Consider the following 25,063-nt stretch of genomic DNA (forward strand, 5'->3'; position numbering starts at 1 on the left):
AGACTTCAACATGGTAATATTATTTTGGTCCTCTTGAGAATGAAGGATAACAGTCTTTGCTAATGATTGAATCTTCCCATTTGATGAGGCATTTTCCTGAGACCAAAAGCCTTTCTTGATAGCTAGGCCCAAATCTGTTACTAGCCTAGCCCTCCTTTGTCCAGCTAGCCCCTACCCTAGATCCTCTACACCCTTAAACCAGCCTAGCCCTCCATTGTCTCTCATCTCCAGGTAGCCTCCAGCTACTTCCCACCTTAATCTCTCATCACTGGAGTCTAATCTCATTTAACTCCTCCTGAAGACCCTCCCCAAACTCCTCCTCTAGACCACCCCTAGATTCCTCCCACAACCCCATCTTGCCTCCATAGAGAGAGAAGGCAGGAGAATGATCTAGCTCAGACTCACTGTGTCAGATTATTCTGGCCTGCTTGTCCAATGCAAGTATCACAGATACTGAGGCTCCTTGAGAGTCTACCCATTAGGGTGAAATTTCTAATAAACTTTGTTTTTCTTTGGCTGAGAGAAGACTTGAGCCAAATTCATTTGGCAGGACCTGGTGTGTTGGTATTTTGGGGTCTAAAGCACCCCTAAACCTTATACCTCAACACTAAGAAAACCCAAATGGGGTCATGAAAAGTAAGACACAACAGAAAATGACTAAACAGCAATAACAATGTAATATAATCAGCTATCTGTCTCAACTCATTCATGACTGAGATTTTCCGAACTATCCAAAATGAAAAGGAAGATGGTAGGTTCTATATTAACTGGTCACGCACCAGAACCTGCCCCCCTGAGGATGTTCACTGAAGCCAATAGGTGATCTGGGATACAGGGATTGGTGTATCCTGTGGGTGGAGAGAGGATTTTCCCAAGGGTAACTCTACAACTACTGCTGTGAAAGCCTGCTTAGAGAGATTAGTTTATCATTTACATGAGGGTCATACTTACCTCAGATAAGGGGAGGTTGGGAGCTTGCCCAGCAGAGAGAAAGGCCTGAATGGGAAAATGTGGAATAAGGTAGATAGAGTGGAACTGGATTCAAGCCCTACAACTAGCTATTGTAGGGAGGGTAGAATGCAACTTATCTTTCTTTCTACCCTTTGATGGGTTAATCACATAGCCTTGGATCAGGCCACCACCCTTTTGCAGTTGGACCATGGTATCCTAGGCCTTCACTTTGGAGAATAGTGGTTTAGACCATCTTGACTCTGAAGACATATTTAACTGTTTAAAAATAAAATACGATAGCAAGTCCTTTCCTCATGCCAAAAAAAAAAAAAAAAAAGGCTTGGTTTACCATGACTAAATGCTGCAAGAGACCTGAAATTATTCCTGAGTCATTCATCAGAATGTTACAGGGAGCTGTGAAATCATACCACCTACATGGGTTCTATCTTGGAGGTTGCAGAGTCTCATTACTACATGAATCTTCTTTGACAACATTCATCCTAAACATTACTTTAGGATCTTTGGTCACAAGAGGCACCTGATTTCTGATAATTGGGTGACAAGAGAAATTATTATGAAGTAACCACTTATTGGGGAGATCCAGGGTTATTGCCTTTTTAAGGAAAATTACCCTTGTCCAAAATTTTACACCACCTAGACCATCTAATATAGGTGCAGCTGTTGCCCCATCCTACTAAAGAACCCTTACAAAGAATTTAATCTAAGGTGAATTCTGGCCCATGGTGTTCTACTCTGGCTTGGGTAGGGGTAGATCCTTTGTCTAGATTGCCCAAGGCTGGGCTGGAAGGGGATGACAAAGTCACCTTCCCATCAGAATAGGTCTACTTCTCATTATAATATTTATTCTCTCATTATTAATGAATCAGAGTTGAGACCCTCAGGAATGCCCACTCTTCCAAGGGCATATAAGCATTGAGTGGGTTATATGAGGGCTAATTTGAGATTATTTTTGGCATTTGAGATTAATTATTAATAAAATTATTAGTTGCCCAGAAACTATGTTTCTCAGAACTTTTTATATCTCACAATGAATTTAGGCTAAAAACAAAAAAGAATACTCTCTTGAAAAGAAATCTTTCCACCCCTTTCTCTCACCTTGGGCTTCCTGGATTTTCTGCATTATACATATTAAAAGATAATTGTTCCTCATCCAGAATCTAGGAAAAAAATATTTCAATACTTAAGAGCAACAGTCAGGATGATACAAGATATACTGGCATCAAAAAGAATGAGTAGATAACCAAGAGTAAAATCTAGCAAAACTACGTACAATCATGCAGGAGGAAAGGGGCAATAGACATGTAAAGGATTATCAAGCATTCCTGATGAAAAAACCATAACACAGTAGAAATGTTGAAATACAAATATAGGCATCAAGAGAAATATAAAAAGGTTAATATAGCAAGCAAGCAATCAGAAAAGACTAAACAATGACAAATAGAGGGAGATAATACAAATGTCCTCTGAGTTCTAATATCATCAGGGTTCATAGAGGCTGTCAATTAAAACAGAGAGCCCAGGAGTGATTTTATTAGGTTTGGATGATCTTAAAAGACAAAAGAACAGAAGAGGGAAACAATAGCTGGGGAGTGGGAGTGAGGAGTAGAGGGAGAATGGGGAAAATTATCTCACCTAATCAGGGTGAAGAGGTTACCCACTAAGAGGGTTAGGATTGCTTTGGAGACCCCAAAATACCAACATGGCTGATCCTGCCCAATGAATTTGATGTAAATCTTCTCAGCCAAAGAAAAGTAAAATTTATTAAAAGTTCGCTTGCATTAGACAGAGTAAGTCTGTGCTAGAAAATTCTACAGCGTTCTCACTATTCTATGGCACTCCACATGTTGTGAGATAGGGTCTTATATATAGAAGCTTGTGGGAAGAATCTAGGGGTGGTCTAGGGGAGGAGTTTGAGTGATTAAGGGTGGGAAGTAGCTGGAGGCTATAGACCTTGGTGGGCCAGGCCAGCTCAAGGGTGTATTGATATTTTGATAGGCTCAAGGGTGGGAAGTAGATGAACAATGGAGGGCTAGGCTAGTAACTAGGCTAGTAGTTTAGCAGTTAGTAACTAGGCACAAGGTAAGGCTTATTGCCTCATGCAAATGCCTGATCAAATGAGACAATTTATTCAGGAGTCCAAGGGAGGCTCCCAGAGCCTGTACCTCAAGGACTCAAGGAGAGCTTGAGGGGGCTCTCAGAGCCCATACCTCATCACAAAGACTTACCGTGTTTCCCCAATAATAAGACGCTGTCTTATTATTTTTTTTGGAAAGAAAAACACCAGAGGGCTTATTTTCAGGGGAGGGCTTATGTTGTCCAGCTCTCCTCCGCGGCACTGCTCTCAATGGCGCCAGCAAGCAAATCACTGGGGAAGAACAGGATGACGCGCTCACTGCTGCAGCTCTGATTGGATGCAGCTCGGAGCGCGGTGTGCGTTTCAGGGGGGGGCGGTGCATACAGAGGGTACCATAATGTAGCGTGTAGCGCATGGGATCACCTTCACTACAGTAGCAATCTCAATAGGGCTTATTTTCGGGGGAGGGCTTATTTTAGAGGAATCTTACACAGTAAGGGGAGGGCTTATTTTCGGGATAGGTCTTATTATCGGGGAAACACGGTAGTAGATGAAGGAATACACTCCAGGCCAGGGGGGTGGACAGTGCAAAGGTAAGGGGAAAGAAATATGCATTTATTTAGCACCTCTGTGTACCAAGCACTGTGCTAATGGCTTTACAAATATTATCTTACAACAACCTTGCAAGGCCGGTGCTATTTATTATTCCCCATTTTATAGCTGAGGAAACTAAGACAAGCAGAGGTTGTGACTTGCTCAGGGTCACACAGCTAGAAATTATCTGAGGCTAAATTTGAATTCAGATTTTCCTGCTCTAGACCCCAAAGCTCTATCCAGTATAACCCCTAGCAAAGGCAGTGAGATGATCAAAGGCCTTGAGACTGGAGAAGTGATATGTTTGAGAAAGTGCAAGAAGGACAGTTTGACTGGACTAGAGAATATATGAAGGTCCTCATAACCGTACATTTAGACTATTGATGTTGCCAGTTGGTTGGTCTTCCTCCCACAAATTTCTCCCTATTCCAATCCATCTCCCATCTATTTCGCTGTTAAAGGATGGTCTGATAATATCATACACCTACTCAATAAATTCTATTGATCTCTATCATTTCCAGAAACAAATATAAAAACCTCTGGTTTTCAAAATCTGACATAACCTGCTCTCCATCTCACCCCCTGGACTTTCCAGTATTCTTGTACCTAATACTACTCTTTCCCGATACATAATCTGTAATTCAATTGACTGCATTGTTGACTTTGGGTATTTTCATTTGCTCTCCTCAGTGGCCCTGAATTCTCTTCCTCATCTCTGCTTCCTAACTTCTCTGGCTTCCTTCAGACCCCAGATAAAATCTCACCTTCTACAAGAAATCTTTCCTGATCCATCTTAATTTTATTGCTTTGCCTCTCTTGAATAGTTCCAATTTATCCTGTATATAGCTTTCTTATACATAGCTATTTTAATGTTGTCTCCCCCATTAAATGAAGAGCTCCTTGAGAACATGGACTGTTTTGTTTCTGGTTGTTGTTGTTTTTTTGCCTTTTTTTGTGTCTTATGGACATAGCACAGGGCCTGGCACAAAGTTATTAATATGTTCTATATAAACTGCTCTTGAGATTTGATTGCCTCAGAAGACTAAGGCTTAGGACATTGATATAACTTCCTGGTCTCTTGGGTATAAAACAGCCAGGACTTAAGAGTCTAAAGTCTCTTTAGGTTTAAGACAATAGATAAGCCTGACGAACAACACTGGGAAGCTTTGCTCAGTTGAGTCATTCCCTTCCTCCCCACAAGGGGATGCTCATTCTCCTTTGGTGTCCACCCTCACCCAACTGTCTCCAAGAAACCAACTGGGCAGATAGGCTAAACCAGGTTGAGGGTAGCCAATGGACCTCAGACATGTATATGAGTTAGAGAAATATCTACCCCAAGCATGTGGAGACTTTTCCTGGCAGAATGGGTGGATGAGAACAATATGTTCCAATGGCCAAGATGGCAGCTGAAGAAGTTCTGTGGATCTCTTAGAGTTTGGTCATGCAGTAAACACATAAAGGTCATCCAGTGTGTTCCCAACCGTCATCAGTCATCATGACTCTTATCCTTCTACTGTACTTTGATTGTTGTTTGTCCATCATTCTTGAAGAGGACCATAACATCAGGAAGATGATGCCATGACTTGCAAAAGATTGGATTTAAGTGAGGGAGGGCAATGCAAGTTCACCAGTCTACCTTTCTCCTCTGGAACCATCTGGGTCCAATGACAAGATATAGATAGAACAGCTGGTGATGGCCCCCATTGGACTTTGATAACTTAGGGAGGGTGAGGCTAATGACTCTCTGCAACTTTGTACCCTCCTAACTGCCTCACTTAAATCCAGTTCATACCCAAGTCAAGACATCACCCACGATTTCATTGGTCCTCTTCTGAAAACAAGGGACAAAAAACAACAACAACAACAACAACCAGGGACCCAGTCTGACATAGGCACACACTATTAGTCTGTTTTCTGTTTTGAGAGTCTCTAAATCAATGCCCTCTGGTTGAAAGCCCAGAAGCCAAGGGTTATAATGATCATTTGAAATTCAGTACAGAGAAAATGTAGTCTTTGTTCAAGATGATAAAGGCCCTATGCTATCTAGCTATAACTTCTCTATTTTCTGTTGTTCTTTTTAGCCCAACCATCAGACTTTACAGTTATTTCTTCAGTTTCCAATCTGAGAGTTTAATACAATGTGAATCAAAAACATGACATGATAGAAAAAAGTATCAAAGAAAAATATTAATACTGTACCATGTATTTTATTTTTTCATGTTTCATATTTTATTTTTTCCAATTACATGTAAAAATAATTTTTAACATTCATGTTTTTAAAATATGAGTTTCAAATTCTTCCCCTCCCTTTTTCCTGTCCCCCCTACTTGAGAAGGCAAGTAATTTGATATAGGTTATACATGTGCAGTCATGCTAAACGTATTTCCATACTAGTCCTGTTGTGAGAGAAAATAAAGACAAAAAAAGTAAAGTAAAAAACATATACTTCAATCTGTATCCATCAATTCTTTCTCTAGAGATGGACAGTATTTTTCATCATAAGCCCTTCAGGATTGTCTTGGATCACTGTATGGCTAAGAATAGCTAAGTCATTCACAGTTGATCATCATAATATTGCTGTTACTGTGTACAATTTTTTCCTCATTCTGCTCATTTCACTTTGCATAAGTTCATGTAAATCTTTCTAGGTTTTCCTGAAAACATCCTGCTTATTATTTCTTATAGCATAATAGTATTTATCACAATCATATACCACAATGTGTTTAGTCATTCCCCAATTGATGGGCATCCCTTTAATTTCCAGTTCTTTGCCACCACAAAAAGAGTTGTTATGAATTTTTTTATACATTTAAATCCTTTTCTTTTCTTTTTTTTGTTTTTTATATCTTTGGGATACACACCTAGTAGTGGTATTGCTGGATCTAAAGGTTTCATAACCCTTTGGGCATATCCCAAATTGTTCTCCACAATGGTTAAATCAGTTCTCAAATCCATCAACAATGCATTAGTGTCTCAATTTTCCCACATCCCAACCAACATTTGTTGTTTTTCTTTTCTGATATGTGTGGGGTACCTCAGAGTTATTTTGATTTGCATTTCTCTAATTAAAACAGATTTAGAGAATTTTTAATATGATTATAGATAGATTACATCATCTGAAAACTGCCATATTCATATTCTTTGACCATTTATCAATTGGGGAATGACTTGTATTCTTACAAATTTCACCCACTTCTCTATACATATGAGAAATGAGAACTTTATCAAAGAAAATTATAAAAAATGTTCACAGTTATGATTACCATGTATTTCCCTCCATTCCCCACCCCCACTCCATTTACTTTACTCTCTCTCTCCTTTCACCCTGATCATTCTTGAAAGTATTTTGCTTCAAGACTACTACCTCTCCCAATCTGCTCTCCCTTCTATAAGTAGTACCTCATCCCCTTCTGTTATCCCCTTCCCCTCCTAATTTCTTGTAGGGTACATAGATTGTTATACCCAAATGAGAATGCATGTTATTCTCTCTTTTAGCCAATTCCAATGAAAGTAAGTTTCAAGCATTCCTACCCATTTCCCCCTTCTTCCCCTCCACTATAAAAGCTCTTCCTTACTTTTTTTTAATTACCATTCTATCTTTCCCTTTCTCCTTCTCCCAGTGAAGTTCTTTTTCTCATCCTTTAATTTTATTTTTTAGACATCATCCCATCATATTTCATTCACACCCATGGCCTCTATGGACACTCTTTCTAACTGCCCTAATAATGATAAAGTTCTTAGGAGAAGTATCATCTTCCCATATAAGACTATAAAAAGTTTGACCTTACTGAATCCCTCATGATTTCTCTTTTCTGTTTATCTTTTTATGTTTCTCTTATATTTAAAAGTCAAAATTTCTATTCAGCTCTGGTCTTTTCATCAGGAATGCTTGAAAGTCCTCTATTTTATTGAATACTCATTTTTCCTCCTGAAGAATTGTACTCAATTTTGCTGGGTTGGTTAATCTTGGTTCTAATTCTAGTTGCTTAGCAGTCCAGAATATCACATTCTAAGCCCTCTAATTCTTTAATATAATGTAATCTTGTGTTATCCTGAGTGTGGCTCCATAATATTTGAATGGTTTCTTTCTGGCTGCTTGCAATATTTTCTCCTTGTCCCGAGAGCTCTAGAGTTTGACTATGATATTTCTGGGAGTTTTCATTTTGGGATCTCTCTCAGGAGGTGATTGGTGGATGCTTTCCATTTCTATTTTACCCTTTGGTTCTAAGATTTTAGACATTAGGGCAGTTTGATAATTTATTGAAAGATGATGTGTAGGCTCTTTTTTTGATCGTGGCTTTTTGGTAGGCCACCTTTCAGCAATGTAACAGAGTCCTGTAGCCAATGTTAACAAAGGGATCCCTGTAATCCCCTCTGACCTCCTTACCATCAGTGGGCTGGGAGCTCGGGAAGCTAATTCAATTGCCCCCAGGGCTGTTGCTTCTTGCCAGAGGATTTTGCCTGAGCTGGACTGCTCTCCACTCTCACTCCAGTGTGTCAGACCTTGCCTGCTGATCTTCTAGGCTGCGATGGGCTGGAAAATTGTTTCACCCTGTCCTTTTATGGGTTCTGCCACTCATAATTTATTTTGAGGCATTATTTTAAAGCTGTTTGGATGGGAATTTGGGAGAGATCAGGCAAGTCTGTCTTTTCTCCACCATCTTGGTTCTTCCCTCTCTCTTCTACATATTTTAGGTACAAGTATGACAGAAATAATTGTATTTAACATTAAACATTAATCTAGTATAAAAGCCATTTCTAATTTGAAGAGAGAAATATTCATTTTGGTATAGTACCCCCATGCCCTTGAACATGTCTCACTTCCCAGTAGAATTTGAGGGAACATTTATAGGAATTTTAAACAAGGAAAATTAGTTTTGGGTTAACATTCTATTTCAACAAATGGAACATACTCACTTGATAATCACTTACTTCTTTCTTTGACAATTCCCCTTAAGTGTTGTCCTAATTCATGACTTCCTCCCCAGATCCATACCATAATTCTTTCAAGTGGATAATAATAGGAGCACTACCCTATTACTAATTACTAATACTACTATTGCCCTACTATTAGGTGAATTACAGCCCAATTGCTTCTGGGGATTGGGAAGGTCATAGGTAACTTCTATTCAAGGTTTGGTATTCATTCTTAATCAATTACTTTTCAACTGGGAGAAGCTTAGAAAGGATTCTTAAGACTAGAGAAATATTCTCTCTTAATAGAATTGGTGAAATTGACAAAAAGGCTTTTAATATGCTTCTACAAATGCTAATATATTTCAGATTGTATCTAGACATATACAGTATTCATAAATAAAATGAGGGATATGTTCTACTCTACCATGATCAGACCACCACTAGATCATTGTGTTCATTTTGGGGTGCCACACTTGAGAAAGCATGATAAAAAGCTGGAGAGCTTCAGAGAATGGTAACCAGACTTTGAAGAGTTTAAAATTCATGTGATGAATTAAATCAGTGAAAAAGCATTTATTAAACTTTGTACCTGTCAAGTTCTGTTCTAAACAGTTAAGAATATAAATACAAGGAAGTATCTTAGTCCCTACCCTCAAAGAGCTAAAGTGTGAGGAGGGTTTCAGGATGGAAAAATATTATTTCTTAATATTTTCAGTTGAGAAAAACATAAAGGGTAGGTAGAGAGGGAGAGAAGGGTAGATGCAGAGGCACAGTTTGGAAAAGGCCAGGAAGTGGCACGGTGGCCTGTTTTCTGGAAAAATGAGGCAAAAGTTTGCTAAATGCCAATCTGTTGAGTGAATCTGTAATGGTTGTACCTGAAGAAAAGGAGGCTTGAGAAGTATCATAGCTGTCCTCAAGAATCTGAATGACTGTCACATGGTAGATGATTTGATTTGCCCTTTGGGACAGAACTACAGGGAATGGGTAGGAGTCGAAATGAGGCAAATTTAGCCTTAATGTACAGAAAGACTTTCTAACAGAGATATCAGAAAGTGGAAGGGGTTGCCTTGGAATTAGCTGCAGAAAAATATGAATGACTGTAATCTCGTTTTAGGCTCAAATCTTTCAGAGAACAATTTTTATTCATTTAACATTATTCCAAATCCAGTCTCTGGTTTAGAGAAATGATCAAATAAGTCAGCTCTCCAAACCCCATTCTTTTGTGATGAGGGATGACTCCCAATAGGTTCGGCAGGAACTCTGATCTTATCTAATACCAGAACCTAAGATTCAGTCTGGAAAGAATTCAGCTCATCCTTACTTGGAGTCAGAGTTGAAAAAGTTTATTATATGCTTTACAGTGGGCAAGGATCCTTAGGGGACCTGCAAGAGAAAGGGGACACAGGCTTTTACTTTTAAAGGGTAGGGCTGCCATTGTCAGGGCTAACCTGATGGATGTAAGGGACTTCAGTGCATAGATAAAAGTTAGGGTTGACTGAGAGGAACTTGTGACTTCAGTGCATAGATAAAAGTTTGAGGAGTTTAGCTTGGAGATGAGATTTGGGCCAGACAGGAGGAGACAAGAGGATATTAAGTAAGGACAAAGGAATCACAAGTTGTTGCGTAGGCAGAGTTCGGATAGGTGGAAGGGGCAGAGTTTGAGGCTGGGAAAGGGATTTTACAGACTGGTTTTACAAATTGCTATTACAATTTTACAATACAAATTGCAGTTACAATTGTACAAACTGGTTTTACAAATTGATGGTGTAGATATTGATCCCAAGCACCCCAAGCACCCCATCATTTGAACATCTATCATCAGATAACTTGAGGTAACAGGAGTCTTGATTAAGGAAAAGGTCACAAAAATATTAAAATGCAATTTTGATTTAGCATCCCACTGAATCAAATAAAACGATGTTCACTTAATAACAACCCACTTCCTCCCTCAACCCCTCAAAGTGTTCAACAGGAGTAAATAAAAGGAAACAACCTCTGATCAAAATCCTAATCCTTCAAAATGGGAACACCCTTGATCTTAAACCAGCCAATGTCAATTTTTGTTGTTGTAGTTCTAAATTTGGTTACTACACCTAGTCCATTTTCCTAAGGCCTTAATCTTTTTTTTTTTTTTAAAGCAATCGGGGTTAAGTAACTGCTCAAGGTTACACGGCCAGTTATTTCTGGGTGTGGTGCTGAGTATGTGAGCCCAGATTTGATCCCCAGGTCATCCCGACACTGGAGCCAGTGCTCTTACTCACTGAGCCACCTGGCCGCCCCCAAGTTTTGGTTTTTTTTGCTTTTTGGAAGGCAGATGGGGTTAAGTGACTTGCCCAAGGTCACATGGCTATTTTTTGTGTTAAGTGTCTGAGGACAGATCCGAACCTAGGTTCTCCTGACTTCAGGGCAGGTGCTCTATTCACTGCACCACCTAGCTGCCCCAGGCCTTAATCTTTTTAGGCTTCCCCTAAAAGGAAAAGTTTGAGAAGGGGTTTGGGTTGGAGAAAAATATTTTTTTTATATATTTTCAGCTGAACTAAAAAAAACAAACAGGTTTTTAATATATTTCCACAGATGTAATCCATTCCCTATCACTGGAGGTCCTTAGGCAGAGATGCGGGATGACCACTTAATTGGATTTGTGGGAGGAATTCTTGCTGAGATACCTGGTGAACTACATCAAAGATACAGTTCAACTCAGTTTCTGCAATTCACAATTTTAGAAGTGATGGGCTCTTAAGCCAGCTTCTTCATAGGTCAGTTAAAAGCAGCCTGGTCCTCAAGGGCCACTGGATTTGAGAGCATAAGACCCAAATTTGAATTAGAGGCCTGCTAGTAACCATTTGACCTTGACCAAGTCAATTAATTCCTCTTGGTCTCAGTTTCCTCATCAGTACCATAAAGATAATAATAACTGCACCATCTGCGCCTTCTATTGTTGTCAAGGTAACAGTGCAAAAGGACATTTTAACCTAAAGCTATTTCAATCGGATCTGTTATTATTAGTCTAACGCTACAGATATTTCGCGATGCCGGGTTTACCCCCCCTGGCTACGTTCTCTTCCCAGTTCAGCCTCGGGAGTTGCTGACTATTCTCTTTGCAGTCAGTGTTGGGTAAGGCCCAGCTCATCCTCATCACATGATTTCTGTTTTTCTTTCTTTCAGGAGTGAGGCCTTGCAACACTAGAGATTCTAGGAGAAGGGTGGGGAAGGCTGGAAATGAGGTTTGGAAGAGTCCACTTAAAGGGAAATTCTACTCCAGAACCTTGGCCTCTCTTGGCCAGGATTACATTTTTCCCCATTCTCTCTCCTTCTAAACCCCTGAGTCACCTTGTTTATATTTTGCTCAGCCTAGTAATTGACAGCTCTAAGAGAAACAAAAACAATACAGGCCCTGGAGGTGCGGAGGGCACGAATCCCAGGGTACTCCCGAGAAGACCCTTAGAGGAAAGGCTGCGAGAGCATCGGAATATAACTGTATTTGCCCCAAACATTTGCTCACACGACCCCTCCCTCTCCCCTTTTCCCTCCCCATCCCCTCCCCTCCCACAGCCAACAACCCCAACGTGCTTAGAAGGGCTGGACTTTAATCTTTGGTAATTGCTCCTGGATTCAACCAAAAAAAGCCCAAGACTAAGTGGAGGGGGAGAAGTACACGTATTTAGTATCTTGCCTTAAGAAATTCAATAGCGAAATAAACAAATGGCGTTTCCAAACTATACGATCTTTTCATTAAAAAGATCTGGTGAAAGATTATTTTAAAAAAGGAAAGCCAGTATCGTGGGGCTAATTTGAACAACATTTTCGTTGGCCCCCGGTTCGGAGACAGGACCGGGACGGTCTAGAACGTTGTGGGGGAGGGAAGGGCGGAGCTTTGTGACGTCACAATACCAGGCTTGCTACTGTGTAGCTTGTGTGTTCCCGGCTCTTCCAAGAACCCTGCAGGATTTCCCCACCCCCACGCCGGCTCTCTCTCCACCTCCCAGCCTGGGTCACCCGGGGCCTCAGTTCTGAGCGCTCTCCGCGGGCTGGTGGGGCAGAGCGGGCAGGGCAACAGCGGCTGGCACCGCCAAGGCTCGTCGTATCTCTTAGTGGACTCCGAGACTCTGAGTATCCATCCACTCCGCCTGAGCCAGGCCCCCCACTCCCCCCAGGGGAGATCAGAGACGCTGCGGAGCATCATGAAATTCCAATACAAGGAGGATCATCCTTTCGAGTACCGGAAAAAAGAAGGGGAGAAGATTCGGAAGAAATACCCGGACAGAGTCCCTGTGAGTGGGTGGCTTGGGGGTCTGGAAAAGGATGGGAGGAAGAGAAGAGGGAGGGGGAGGGGATGGGGACACGGACAGATGTCTGAACCGATCTGATCCCTGGAAGACATTTCGTCTCCAATTCCCCAATGATGTTCCCTGGAAATCCATACTGAAGACGCCCCTCACCCCACCTTTGGTCGCCGGGCGGGGGGGAGGAGGGGGCCGGGAGCCTTCCAGACTGAGCATCAGCAACGTAGAAGAACGTGTGTTGTTGTGACTCTGAGGAATGGGGGCAATGCACCATCGCTGTCATGATGCGTGCGTGTGGGGAGAAGGAGCCCCGTGACTCTGGAGTGCGCCAGGTGTGTTTGTGTAGGTGTTGCTTGGGCTCTGGATGCGGCGCTGTTGTGTGAGGATGGCTAGGATGGGGTCTGGTCTTCACTGCATGTAAGAACGCAGAGAGAGCTGTTAATCAGGGTGGCCACCATGGCGACGGCTCTGCGGGTTCGCCCTGTTTATAGTCTCTCTATGGTTTATTCAGCTCCGGTGCTGTCCGCCGGCTCCTAGACCTTTTGTCCTTGGAATTAATTGAGTGGGGGAAGAGAGACGCGGGCTCCTTCCTCTCTTATCCCTTGGATAGGGAAATAGGTTAAAAAAGAAAGAAATAAAACCACGAGACCCAACTGGCTTAAACAGGGGCGTATTATCTACGCAGCACCCAGTTTGCTTCATCATCCCCTTCTTTAGAATTCATGCATGGGAGGGCCTTTTCCTAGTAACTGTTTTGCTTTTGACCTGACGGTGGCTCGGCGCAGAAAAAGCAGGAGTTGGGGGTTGGGGGGAGTTCTCCTTTCAAGTCTGATTTATCATATTTTCTGGCCCTGCTGCGCCACCCCCACCCCACTTCTGTTTGGGAACGTGCTGGGCCTCAGAGAGAAAGTGGAGCTGTCTGGATTTAGGAAAAAACAGGTTCATGTAGAGGTGGGGTGGGGTAGAGGGAGCTTAGACCGTAGAGTTTGGGAGATATGGGTGCTAAAATTAGGGGTATGGAGAGGTAGTAAAAAAGATCAATGAAAAATGCTTTAGGCTTTATTTACCACGGCCCTGCTCCCTGCAGAATAATAGAGGACCTTATTGATTGACATTACTGCTGGAAAATTTAGAAGTCAGTTAACTTAAGATGGAGACCTGGAAGTAAAGATAATGGAGATTTGAGGCAGCATTTATTTTTATAGCCTTTGTGTTCCTGGTCTAACAGCTGAGACCTTATTAAGACTGACATTTCCCCAAGCAGACTAGTTGAGGGTAGGCTTGGAAACAAGGTAGGCCATTTTTGCCACATCTGAATCCAGTTATAAAATGTCAGTCACCCTCTCCCTGAAGACTTAGGGAGAGGTCCCCTTTCCAGTCATCTCCCACATCTCCCACTGGACATACTGGTTTGTATTTGGTTAGAGGAAAAAGATGACTGAGTAAACAAGACCTCTTCTCCACCTCTTTGAAGCATGTGACATTGTTGACTACCTTCCCCTTTCTGGTATATTGTGACCCAAGGTTTGGTTTTCTGTTTTGTTTTTGGTTCTCCTACCTTATCCAGTCTCTTGATCATTATCAATATCCCCTAACTTTTACAAGCATCCTTTTTTTTTTTTGCTTTTTTATTGGAGGGCAGTTGGGGCTAAGTGACTTGCCCAAGGTCACAGGGTTAGTTTCCTGTTAGGTGTCTGAGGCAGGATTTGAACTCAGGTCCTCCTGACTCCAGGGCCAGTGCTGTATCCACTGCCACCTAGCCTCCCCTAAAAGCATACTCTTTAACTTCTCTCTAAACATTCTCTCATTTATGCTACTGGGAATACAGAGGTAAATGGTATAACCTCTGCCTTCGAGGATCTTACATAAGGGGAGACAACATAAATAAGTATACAAACTAAATACAGTGTCGTCAGGGGAGGGAATGGCACTACCAGTTGTGGAGATCAGGAAATGCTTCCTGTTGAAGGTGGAAATTCAGCAGAATTCTGAAGGAACATTTTACAAGACTGACAATGTGAGATGGGGATACATTCCAGGCATGAGGGACACCAATGCAAAGACATGAATTTAGGAGGCCTAAGTTTCATGTGGGAGGAATAGCAGGAAGGCCAGTTTGGCTGGACTTGACTTTGGCCTGTATCAAGAAGAGTCTTGATTTACTGGTGGCCTCCATGACTTGGGCAAGTCACTTAACCCTGTTTGCCTCAGTTTCCTCATCTGCAAAATGAGCTGAAGAAGGAAATGGCAAACCCCTCCAGTATCTTAGCCAAGAAAACTCCAAATGGAGTCACAGAGTCAGACACAATTGACAAAATGACTGAACAGCATGGTGATTCCCAGGGCTTACATAGCAAGCCCTAGTCTCTGTCTTGACCTTCAGTTCATCACAAACTGTACCGCCTTGTTGATATTTCCAACTGGCTCTCTGACAGACATGTAAACTAAACATGTCCAAAATACCTTCCTTTGTCCTCCAAACCCACCCTCTCTGTCAAGGACACCATCATCTTCTGTTATTTTGTCTGACTGGTGTTCAGTCTTGTCTGACTCTTCCATGACCCCATTTGGAATTCTCTTGGCAGAGAGACTGGATTGGCTTGCCATTTCCTTCTTCAGGTCATTTTAAAAGGAGGAAACTGAGGCAAACATTAAAGTAACTTGCCTGGGATCACACAACTAGTGAGTGTCTGAGGCCTGATTTGAACTCAGGAAGGTGAGTCTTCCTGATTCTAGACCCAGTAGTCTATCCACTATACTACCTAGCTGCCCATCTTTTTAGTCAACCCAGGTTCAGTTCCTTGAATCTTCCCTTTCCCTCACCCCTGGTATCCATTCTATTGTTATCTTGGCTTATTGTCCTTCCATAATACCTTTTTCATCTGCCACCTCTCCATCCTAGTCCATAACAGTATCAGTTCTTGCCTAGACTATGTAAATAGCCTTGAAATTGGTCTCCACTCCACACTAGAGTCCAAGTGATTATTTTTTAAAGTTCTGATCATGTCATTTCAGTCACTCTAGTGGTTCCTTATAACTCTAGGATCATATCAGGGATGGGGAACCTGGGGCCTTGAGGCCCTCTAGGTCCTCTAGTGGGGCCCTTTGACTGAATCCAAACTTCACTGTACAAATCCCCTTAATAAAAGGATTTGTTCTGTAAAACTTGGATTCAGTCAAAGGCCACACCCAAAGACCTAGAGGGCCTAAGACACACTCTTAACAACTTTGCCCAATCTACCTTCCTCGCCTTATTATATATATTACTCCCCTTCTGGTATGCTAGTCTAGTCAGACTTTCTTCCTTACACATAACTCCATTTCTTAGCTTATGCCTTGTTTACTGGACTCTGCCTCTCAGGATCCTTTGTCTTCACAATCCACAAAAGGGCCACACACTTTAAATGAGACCTTTTTCAATTCTCCCAGCTATTAGTACCCTTAACTCCCTTACCATCATCTTGTATCTATTTTGTATATATCTCTGTCCAGGTTGGTTTTCCCAGTAACAGGTAAACTCCTTGAGGGCAGGGACTTATTTTAACTTTTTGTTTTTGTATTCCCAGTATTGAACACAATGCCCTGGCACTTGGTAGACCCTAAGTACATATTCACTGAATTGATTGATCATATTGATTCAGGCTTTCAGTGAGTCACCTAATCAGAGTTGGACTTCAGAGTTTCCTCTTCTCCCAAAATAAAGGGTTGGCCTGGGTGACCTGAGGGCCTTTCTAGCTTTAGATTTATGAATCCCCTCATTTTACAGATGAGAAAGCTCATCTCAGAAGGTTTAAGTGACTTGCACATGGTCACAGGTAGTAAGTTATAGAACATAGTCCCCAACTCTTTTTTTTTTTCCATTTTGGAGGGGGGAGGGTAGGGCAATTAAGTGACTTGCTCAAGGTCACATGGCTAGTAAGTGTTAAGTGTCTGAGGTTGGATTTGAACTCAGGTCCTCCTACCTCCAGGGCCTATGATCTACTCCCTGTGCCACCTAGCCACCCTCTCCCCAACTCTTGATGTTAAACTCAGTGATGTTTCCACTGTCACAAGTTGCCTCACTTACGAGTCCTATAATTTGGACAAAATTTTCTCCAAAGACTATCCTCATTGGTAAAATATCTGGTTTGTTAGGCTCTATACTTCAGTTTGGAGACCTTCATCTATCACTGGAAGTCTGTGACTTAGTAGCCAAGCCTCTAGGCCCAGGGCGTTGTCCAAAACAGATAGTTCTGTGTATATAGTGCTTTCTGTTATGTGCCAGGCACTGTATTAAGTGCTTTACAAATATTATCTCATTTAATCCTCACAACAACCCTTGGAGGTAGGTGCTACTATTACCCCCATTTTACAGTCAAAGAAACTGAGGCAGGAATCAGTTAAGTGACTTGCCCAAGGTCACACAGCAAATGTCTGAGGCCTGATTTTTTAACTCTGGTTTTGCCTCCAGAACCAGGGCTCTATCCACTTCACCGCCAAACATGTCAAGGAAGCCATCGTGGCATGAGCCCTTTTATACCAATCCTAGGACCTAAATATTAATATATTCACATTTATATAATACTTTAAGGTTTACAAAACACTCTTCCCTACAGGGGGCAGCTAGGTAGTGCAGTGGATAAAGTACTAGGTCAGGAAGACTCATTTTCATGAATTCAGATCTGGTCTCAGATTATTACTGTGTGTGACTGTGGGCAAGTAACTTAACTCTGCTTTAGTTCCTCATCAATAAAATAAGTTTGAAGAAGGAAATGGCAAACTACTCTGGTATCCTTGACAAGAAAGCCCTGTGTGGGGTCAAGAAAAGTCTAAAACAACACACAAATTACCACATTAGCCACTCCAACAGAACCTTTTATATGTAATCTGGGCCTATTTTCCACTCATCCTCCCCAGTTGCATTCCTGTCATCTTTGTTTAGCCTGGAACACCAACCAAAAAAGCCTAAATTCCGTCTCCCCCAGAACCATCTAGGTAGAATAAGACTATGGGGAAGAAGGATAGCATGTGCCTTTTTCAACACCAGATTTGGGGTTTCTTAGTTCTGTCTCCAGCCATTTTTATGGTCTCTAGCCTGCCTGCCTCCTTACCTTCTGTTATCTGTATGGTCCTGTACTTTCTATCCCTTTACTGAAGCTAGATCCTGGGAATCTTGATGGAGACTACCTTTTGACTGGGATGTGCTCATTATTTTTTTTTTGTCATTCTTTGCAACTGCTGAATAATTAATTTATTCTTTCAGTGCCCCATTTGAGTGACTTTGAAGGAATTATTTCCAGAAATTTGACTCACTTCTTCATCCCTGGTTTCTTAGCTCTGGCGTGCCATCCAATATTCTAAAATAAATAAATAAATAAATCTGACCCCTTCCATTCTTGTTCACTGATTTTCAGTAGCTGACTGTCCTTCAAGAGGCCTTTCAGGATGCCTAAGAGGACTTTCTTGATTATTTCCCCTCCTCAAGTCATTATGTATTTATTTCATATTTTATACTTTTCTGTGAACAAGTTGTATTGCCACCAAGTAGAATGTAAGTTCCTTTCAGTGCCAAGACAGACTCCCTTTTGTATTGTGTCTTCTGTACCTACCATAGTGTCTGGCACATAGTAGGTCTTTAATAAATGCTTTGTTGATTAATTTCTTCACATAAAATAACACCACCTTCCCTCCCACTTTTTCAGCTTTCCTATTTTTTTCCTTTCCTTTTCACATTTTTTTATGGGAGGCAGTTGCCTAAATCAGTGTCTGAGACTGGATTTGAACTCTGGTCTTCCTTACTCCATGGCTAGTGTTCTCTGTATTCTGCCACTTAGCTGCCCCTCCCTTTCCTTTTCTAAACACAAAATCTAGGGCTCCCAGGCTTTTCTTTCTGCTCATTGGCCTTGGCTTTCATATTCTAGTCCTTATAACTGGGACATTTGCTCCTTCCCTGGGCTTGTCTCCATAAGCATTTCAGTCTAGCTCACTTCAACTTAGAAGTATGGGCATTTGGGGAAAAGGGAAAATGAAAGTAGAAGTGTTAAATGGGGCCTATCCTCTAGTCAATTTGCCTTGCTATTGAAACTTTCACCTAAGATTGCTTCATTATGGCATTTGTTACTAAAGGTTTTGTTGTTGCTGTTGTTTTCAATGTGGGAAGATGGATGAGAGGGAAGGAGGTTAAGGAAAACCAAAGGAAGGCCAGAAAGAATCATAGAGAAGTAGGACACCAAAATATTACCTGTTGAATTTATTTTTTAAGAGAAAAGAAAGCCCTGTGTGATAGAGAATTGCCATTTCATGTACAATTCTGTCTTACTGTATAATGCATACAGGAATGCTCATTTTCTTGGATGTTTGTTAAATTCTGAATAAAAATGAAATAAAAATAAATGCTAACTGATTTGTTGGGCCTGACTGATAGAGATTAGTTTTGATATTTTCCCTTGTAAAAAAAAGTCCTTTCTTAAAATGTATAGATGGGGAGGGAAGGAAGACAAATATTCAGAAATTAAAGTGATGTAAAAACATGATATCAACACAATTTTTATTTTTAAAAAGTCTCATTTAAATCTCTCCTTATATCTCAATAACAGGTAATTGTGGAGAAGGCACCTAAAGCCAGAGTTCCAGACCTTGACAAAAGGAAGTACCTGGTGCCCTCTGACCTTACAGGTAACAATCCACATTCCCTCACTTTCTTGTACAAAAGATGATCTGTTTTCCTGGTGAAGAGATCATGTGGGAATGGAAAGCTGGAGGGAATTGTATTGTATTCTCAAGACTGCTTACTCGGTTTGAAACAGAAGGGCACAAAACATTTGTCCCTAAATTATTTCCAAACCTATTTAGTGGCAGAAAGGCCATCATGTAATTTCTTTTGCCTCAGATTCCCCTCCAACTGACTAGTAGCATTTAATTATGTTTAGGAATCAACCTTGGCTGTAACATTGTGCTGTGTATTGCAGTTATATAAAAACAGTCCAGTGGAATTCAATTTTATGTCCCATTAAGTGGTCTGGGAATGCCCATCATATTCAAATTGGTAAATTTCCTCTACCATATAGAAGAATTTGCCCCCAGCATTAATTGTAGGTCTCTATTTCTTGCCTCCCTTCTATTAAAGCTTCATTCCCTACTGCCGTGGGCTCTGGGCACAAGTAGCCCACACACCTGAGGAGTAGTATTGTTGTCTGAAAGTTTAAGATTTGAATTTAGATGACAGGGAACTACCATCATCTGGAGTCATAATGTTAAAGCAACTGCAGTGATCAGAATAACATCTACAAGGCAAGTCAGTTTCAAAACCTTTGGTGACATTTTTTATTTTCTCTCTGAAGCTTAAGAACTTTTACTGCTAATGAATATGGCAACTGGTTAGCAAAGTACTTCAGGTTTGACATTGTAGGTGGAAGAGATGGCTAGAAAATAGGTTCAGATGATGTAGGAGAATATGAAACCAGGCTCCACTCATCTAGTTTTGGGTGGGTTTGGGGGAATCCAGGGAGCCACAGGGGGAAAGTGCCCTGGAGGCACTCAAAGACCAAAGTAAGAGGAGATTTCCCCCAGAGGACAGATATTGACTATAGTATCCTTTAGATGCTGCTCTGTGGCTTCTCATACATGTGTCAATGCATTGCTCTCTATGTCCACATCTGCAACATTTCCTTTGCCTCATTCTAGTTGGTCAGTTCTACTTCTTAATTCGGAAGCGGATCCACCTTCGACCAGAAGACGCCCTATTCTTCTTTGTCAACAACACTATCCCTCCCACTAGTGCTACCATGGGCCAACTTTATGAGGTAATGATGAAGCCAGTCCGAAGTATTCCTTGTCATATGCAGGACTCTACTGTTGGTTGCCTTAGTATCTCTTAGAAAGTATGTCAAGGATGGGCGTGGAGCTGGTTAGTGTCCTCCCCTTGTAGATTGGGAGGCAGAGGCCCTTACTTAGGAAGGGCCAGACTTTCAGCAGGACTTTGAGTAAAAAGGCATTGACCTTTAATGTTTGCCTTCCTATTCCTCCCTGATTATGGGTTATTTCCTTTAATGGCATTACCTCTTTTAGTTATTAAAGGTCTTAACATTTATCCCATTAAAAAAAAATCACTGTTATTTAATAATCCATCATTGAGTCCTGGAATTAGATATAGGATATAATATTAATATAATTAATATAACATAATTAATTATATTAATAATATAATAATAATGTAGAGAGCCTTCAACCAAGAAGTCCAAAGACCAGACTCAAATAGTCTTAGCTATGCTCTGATTCCTTTTTGTGACTTTTTAGTCTGAATCTTAGATTCCTCATTTGCAAAATGGAGAGAAAAAAAAAAACCACCTTTCTCTTCTCCTCTGTCATAGGGGAACTTTCATGAAATAGAGGATACAGAATGTATATCGAGGTATCTGAGGGTTCCATTCTTCCCCTCTTGTTTATAATGTGATAGTCTGTTCAACAAGGAAGGTGCTTTTAGATTAGGTTCTAGTCCTCGATTTTCAATCAACTAGATAATGAGGACAGCCAGCATCCATTATAAGGTTTGCAAACCCTTTATCTCATTTGACATGTGACCTTAGGCAAAGTAACGTAACCCCTCTGAGCCCCAGTTTAAATGAAATCTATAAAATGAAAGCTTTAGTTGATGCATTTTTTTCCCAGCTCTTAACATTTTATGATTCTTTGTATTAAGGAAAGAAAATGAAGCTTGTCCTCTAGAAACCTTACCATCCTTACCCTGATCTTTTTAGGTATTGCTACTAAGGCATAGTTAAAAAATTATGAAATGTTTTTTGTTTCACTTAAGTCTAGATGGCAGCAAATAAATGATTGAACAAAGTTCAGATGGCCTCATCTATAAAATCTTTGAATTTTATAAATATAATTTTAATTTAAAATTTTGCTGATATCTTTTGTTTTTATATCACCTTATTTTATGAAAAGATTGCTTTCCTGTTTCCTACTCAGAAAAACATCCCTTGTAACCAAAAAATATAAGGAAAAAAGCAGATCAAATAAAACAAAATCAGTATAGCAGCCAAGATAAACAATCTATGAAATTTTCCATAACCATTACTCCCTGACTTGTGCTAGAGGGAAAAAGGACATTTTCTCATATTGATAACAGTTTTATCAATTTATACTGCTTGTAGACTTTTAGAGAGATTAAGAATCATTGACTCTTCCAAAACCAACCAGCCCAGAAAAGATAAGCCCTTTTCTGTTGAAGACAGCCTTAAGGGAAATATACCTGTTCTACTAGTGGTAAGGTAATATAATCACCCAGAGTCCAATGATTGGATTATTACAGATAAAAAAGATGAATATTGTGTTTTAGGGGGGAAATCTGCCAAGAACAATTTTCTGTATTTAACATTCTAAACCCAAGTGTTTATAACTTAAAAGAAAGATATGACTCAACTTACATGGTTTCTCTTACTCCCCACTATCCTCAGACTTCTCAAATTGAATTAACATTTATAAGAATCTTGAACCAGGAAAAGTTAATAATACATTTAAATGCAGTTTTGAATGAACATTCCAGAATAGTAATCACCTAATCTTCAGCTACATCTATTCCATTCTTTCCTTGACTCCTCTCCCTTTCAATACTGTATCAATACCCTGCCCTTTCCTTAAATGGATCACAGGCCAAATGTTTAGAAACTTGGAGCACCCAGCAACTAGGTACTCAGTGAATGTGGCACCAGGGTCCCTGGAGTCAGGAGGACCTCAGACCCTGCATTAGCTTTGTGACCTTGGGCAAGTCACTTAATCCCAATTGCTCTGCCTTCCCCCCTCCAAAAAGACTAAAAAAAGAAATGTGGAGGACAATGTTCTTAACCTGATTAGAGGCACAGGTTCCCACCCTTAATGCAGATTCCCTGTGGAAGAGATCTTTTGTTCTGGACTTCCCTACTTTCCTTTGAAGACAAATCTAGAAAGGCATTTCAGACTAGAGAAGTGTTTATTCCTTAATATTTCTAGTGAAAAGTGGTTTTTAGTATCTATCTTTCCATAGGATGTATAAGCAATTAATTCATTCAGTCTTTGTTAATATGTTGTAGATACTTCCTGTCATCACTGTCTAGTTGATGGAAAAGCCAGGACTAGAACCTATGTCTCCTGACTCCATCTAAAAGCTTGAGCACAGACCATCACATGTGCTCAAACTAGAGTCAGCTCAATTTCTCAACATCAAAATAACCTACAAAAATAATGTAGAATATGGCATTCCATAGGCATCACCTGACCCTGTTCCATGCCTTGCTAATGTCTTAGAGTTGTCACTTCTATTGGGAGCTCAGGACAGAATTCTGACTGTATCATTCTTGTTCTCCTCTTTCGCCCTAGGACAACCATGAGGAAGACTATTTTCTCTATGTGGCCTACAGTGATGAAAGCGTCTACGGGAAGTGAGTGGCCGGGGCCAAACGGATGGGAGCAGCTGGACTTGGGGGGTGGGGGAAAGGGTGTGTGTGGGGATTTGGGGGTGGGCAGGGTGGGCTCCCACCAGAGAGGAGGCTGAAGCCTGAAACAACTGGAAACACTTAACCACACACCATACACACACGAACACCATCATTCGTTTACCTTCTCACTTGATATCTTTTGCTACTTTCCTGGACCAGGAAGAAGGCATTGCAGGACAGAGCTGCTGGATTGGCTGGGGGAAGTTTTCGACATGTATGATTGGGAAATGGGATGGCACCCCTCCTTCCTGCCCTCTTCCCACCCTGCAAAATTAGCCTTTGTTGTGCTGAATAGAAGGTCAAGGGAGGGGGGTGTTGATAGGTTGTTTTCAGATAGTCTCGGTCTAGGGAGGACTTCCAGTTTTCTTACCCTGGGGGGTGGAAAACCCAGTGTGATACATTTGGTAGGAGGGGTGTGGGTGGGAGAGACTGAAGAAAATGCTCTATAACTACCCCAGTATTTGACCAAACTTGTTTTTATCATCTCTCCTTGGCAACATCTCTTCCATAGTCCTACTTTGGGCTTTTATCTTCTCCCAATATCCCTAGGTATCATTCTCAGAGGGGAATATGGCCCTAGAATTATAACCACTATTGCCTGGGCTATTGGGCTTGTATCTCCAGATTTCACTTAAAAGATAATACAGAAAGACATAGAATATGGGGGATAAGGAGAGAGTGTCTGCCCCTCTGTCTTCTGTGGAGGTGTTGGGTTCAGAAGCTTATGTCTGTCCCCCTCATGTTTCCTTCTTATCCTTCTTAAATTGAGGGTCAGGCCTGGGGACCAAAGAGGAAACTTGTTTGGCATTAGAACCCTAAAATAGACAACACCTCCTTTACCCTCCTGCCTAATTTCCATTCCGCTGTCTTATGAAAGATCCCAATGGTGGTGAAATCACTAAGAGAATATGGCTCTTAAGTTCTGTGGACTTTAGAAAGGAGGGTAGGCTGGATCTATCACTAAATTGAATTTATGATGAATCTTTGTCCCAGCTTCTCTCTGGGTACCTTTTAGTACAGAACAGGAAGCCCTGTCTGCCATGGACTTAATTAACCTTCAAACATTCCCTACTGTAGGTGGGAACTTTCCCTATCATTCCTAAACCCCACCTTTCTGGGTACAAAGGAAGGTGGGGAAGGGGATTAGCTCCCTCCTAGCATTCTTTCTCCCATGCACACATAAGTGGTTGATAAAATTCAACTCCCTTGTTCTGTATTCATTCATCAAAGCTGCTGGTTAGAAAGTTCTGGGTCCTGATTTATTTTGTCAGTTTTGATTATTGTTTTCTCTTTTGGGGAAGGTGGGGGGAGGGGGGGCAGGGACAAAGGTGTTGAACTCAGCCATTTAGTTCCATGTTTGCTTTGTTGGAAACAAACCTGGTCCCCTGTGATGGGGAGACACCTCTCTTGTCAGTTGTTGTACTAGCTGCAGGTTCCTGTGTAAATGAAGTTCTTGCTCTGGGGCAAGGAAATAAAATAATTGCACACTTTAAGATCAACCACGGACTCACAGATGGTGTCTTTCTTTGGTGTGTGTGTGTGTGGTGATTGGTCAGTTGTCAAAGCATAGTGATTCTCCATGCCTTGAGCATGGATGAGTGTTTGTGCTTTGCGTGGATGTTGAAAGGTGTTGGTACATGTTCACAAACTCTGCTTAGAGGTACACTGAGGCTTACATGCACAGCTCAGCTGGGAGAGGTTCTGCATGATTACTCTTTGGTCAGCGCCTATTGTGTACATATGCGGTCTGAAGCCACTGTGTTGTA

General features: G+C 41.2%; 1 protein-coding gene across 2 annotated transcripts; it reads left to right on the forward strand.

The window, feature by feature from the left end:
* The first annotated feature begins 12,422 nt into the window (after positions 1–12,422).
* On the forward strand, positions 12,423–24,796 carry GABARAPL1 (GABA type A receptor associated protein like 1). 2 transcript variants are annotated; one of them, XM_069101487.1, is made up of 5 exons: positions 12,423–12,828; positions 19,416–19,494; positions 20,503–20,621; positions 23,179–23,240; positions 23,457–24,796. In XM_069101487.1, exons 1-5 carry the CDS (start codon positions 12,739–12,741, stop codon positions 23,515–23,517), a joined length of 411 nt encoding a protein of 136 aa, XP_068957588.1. In that variant the 5' UTR covers positions 12,423–12,738; the 3' UTR covers positions 23,518–24,796. The 2 variants fall into 2 exon arrangements, with proteins under 2 accessions (XP_068957588.1, XP_068957589.1); XM_069101488.1 differs by lacking the exon at positions 12,423–12,828 and adding an exon at positions 13,072–13,172.
* Positions 24,797–25,063: the final 267 nt, after the last annotated feature.

The sequence above is a fragment of the Petaurus breviceps genome, unplaced genomic scaffold, assembly GCF_028583685.1.
Source record: "Petaurus breviceps papuanus isolate PSGF00001 unplaced genomic scaffold, PetGlider_PUasm1.0 470, whole genome shotgun sequence".
NCBI classification, from domain to species: domain Eukaryota; kingdom Metazoa; phylum Chordata; class Mammalia; order Diprotodontia; family Petauridae; genus Petaurus; species Petaurus breviceps.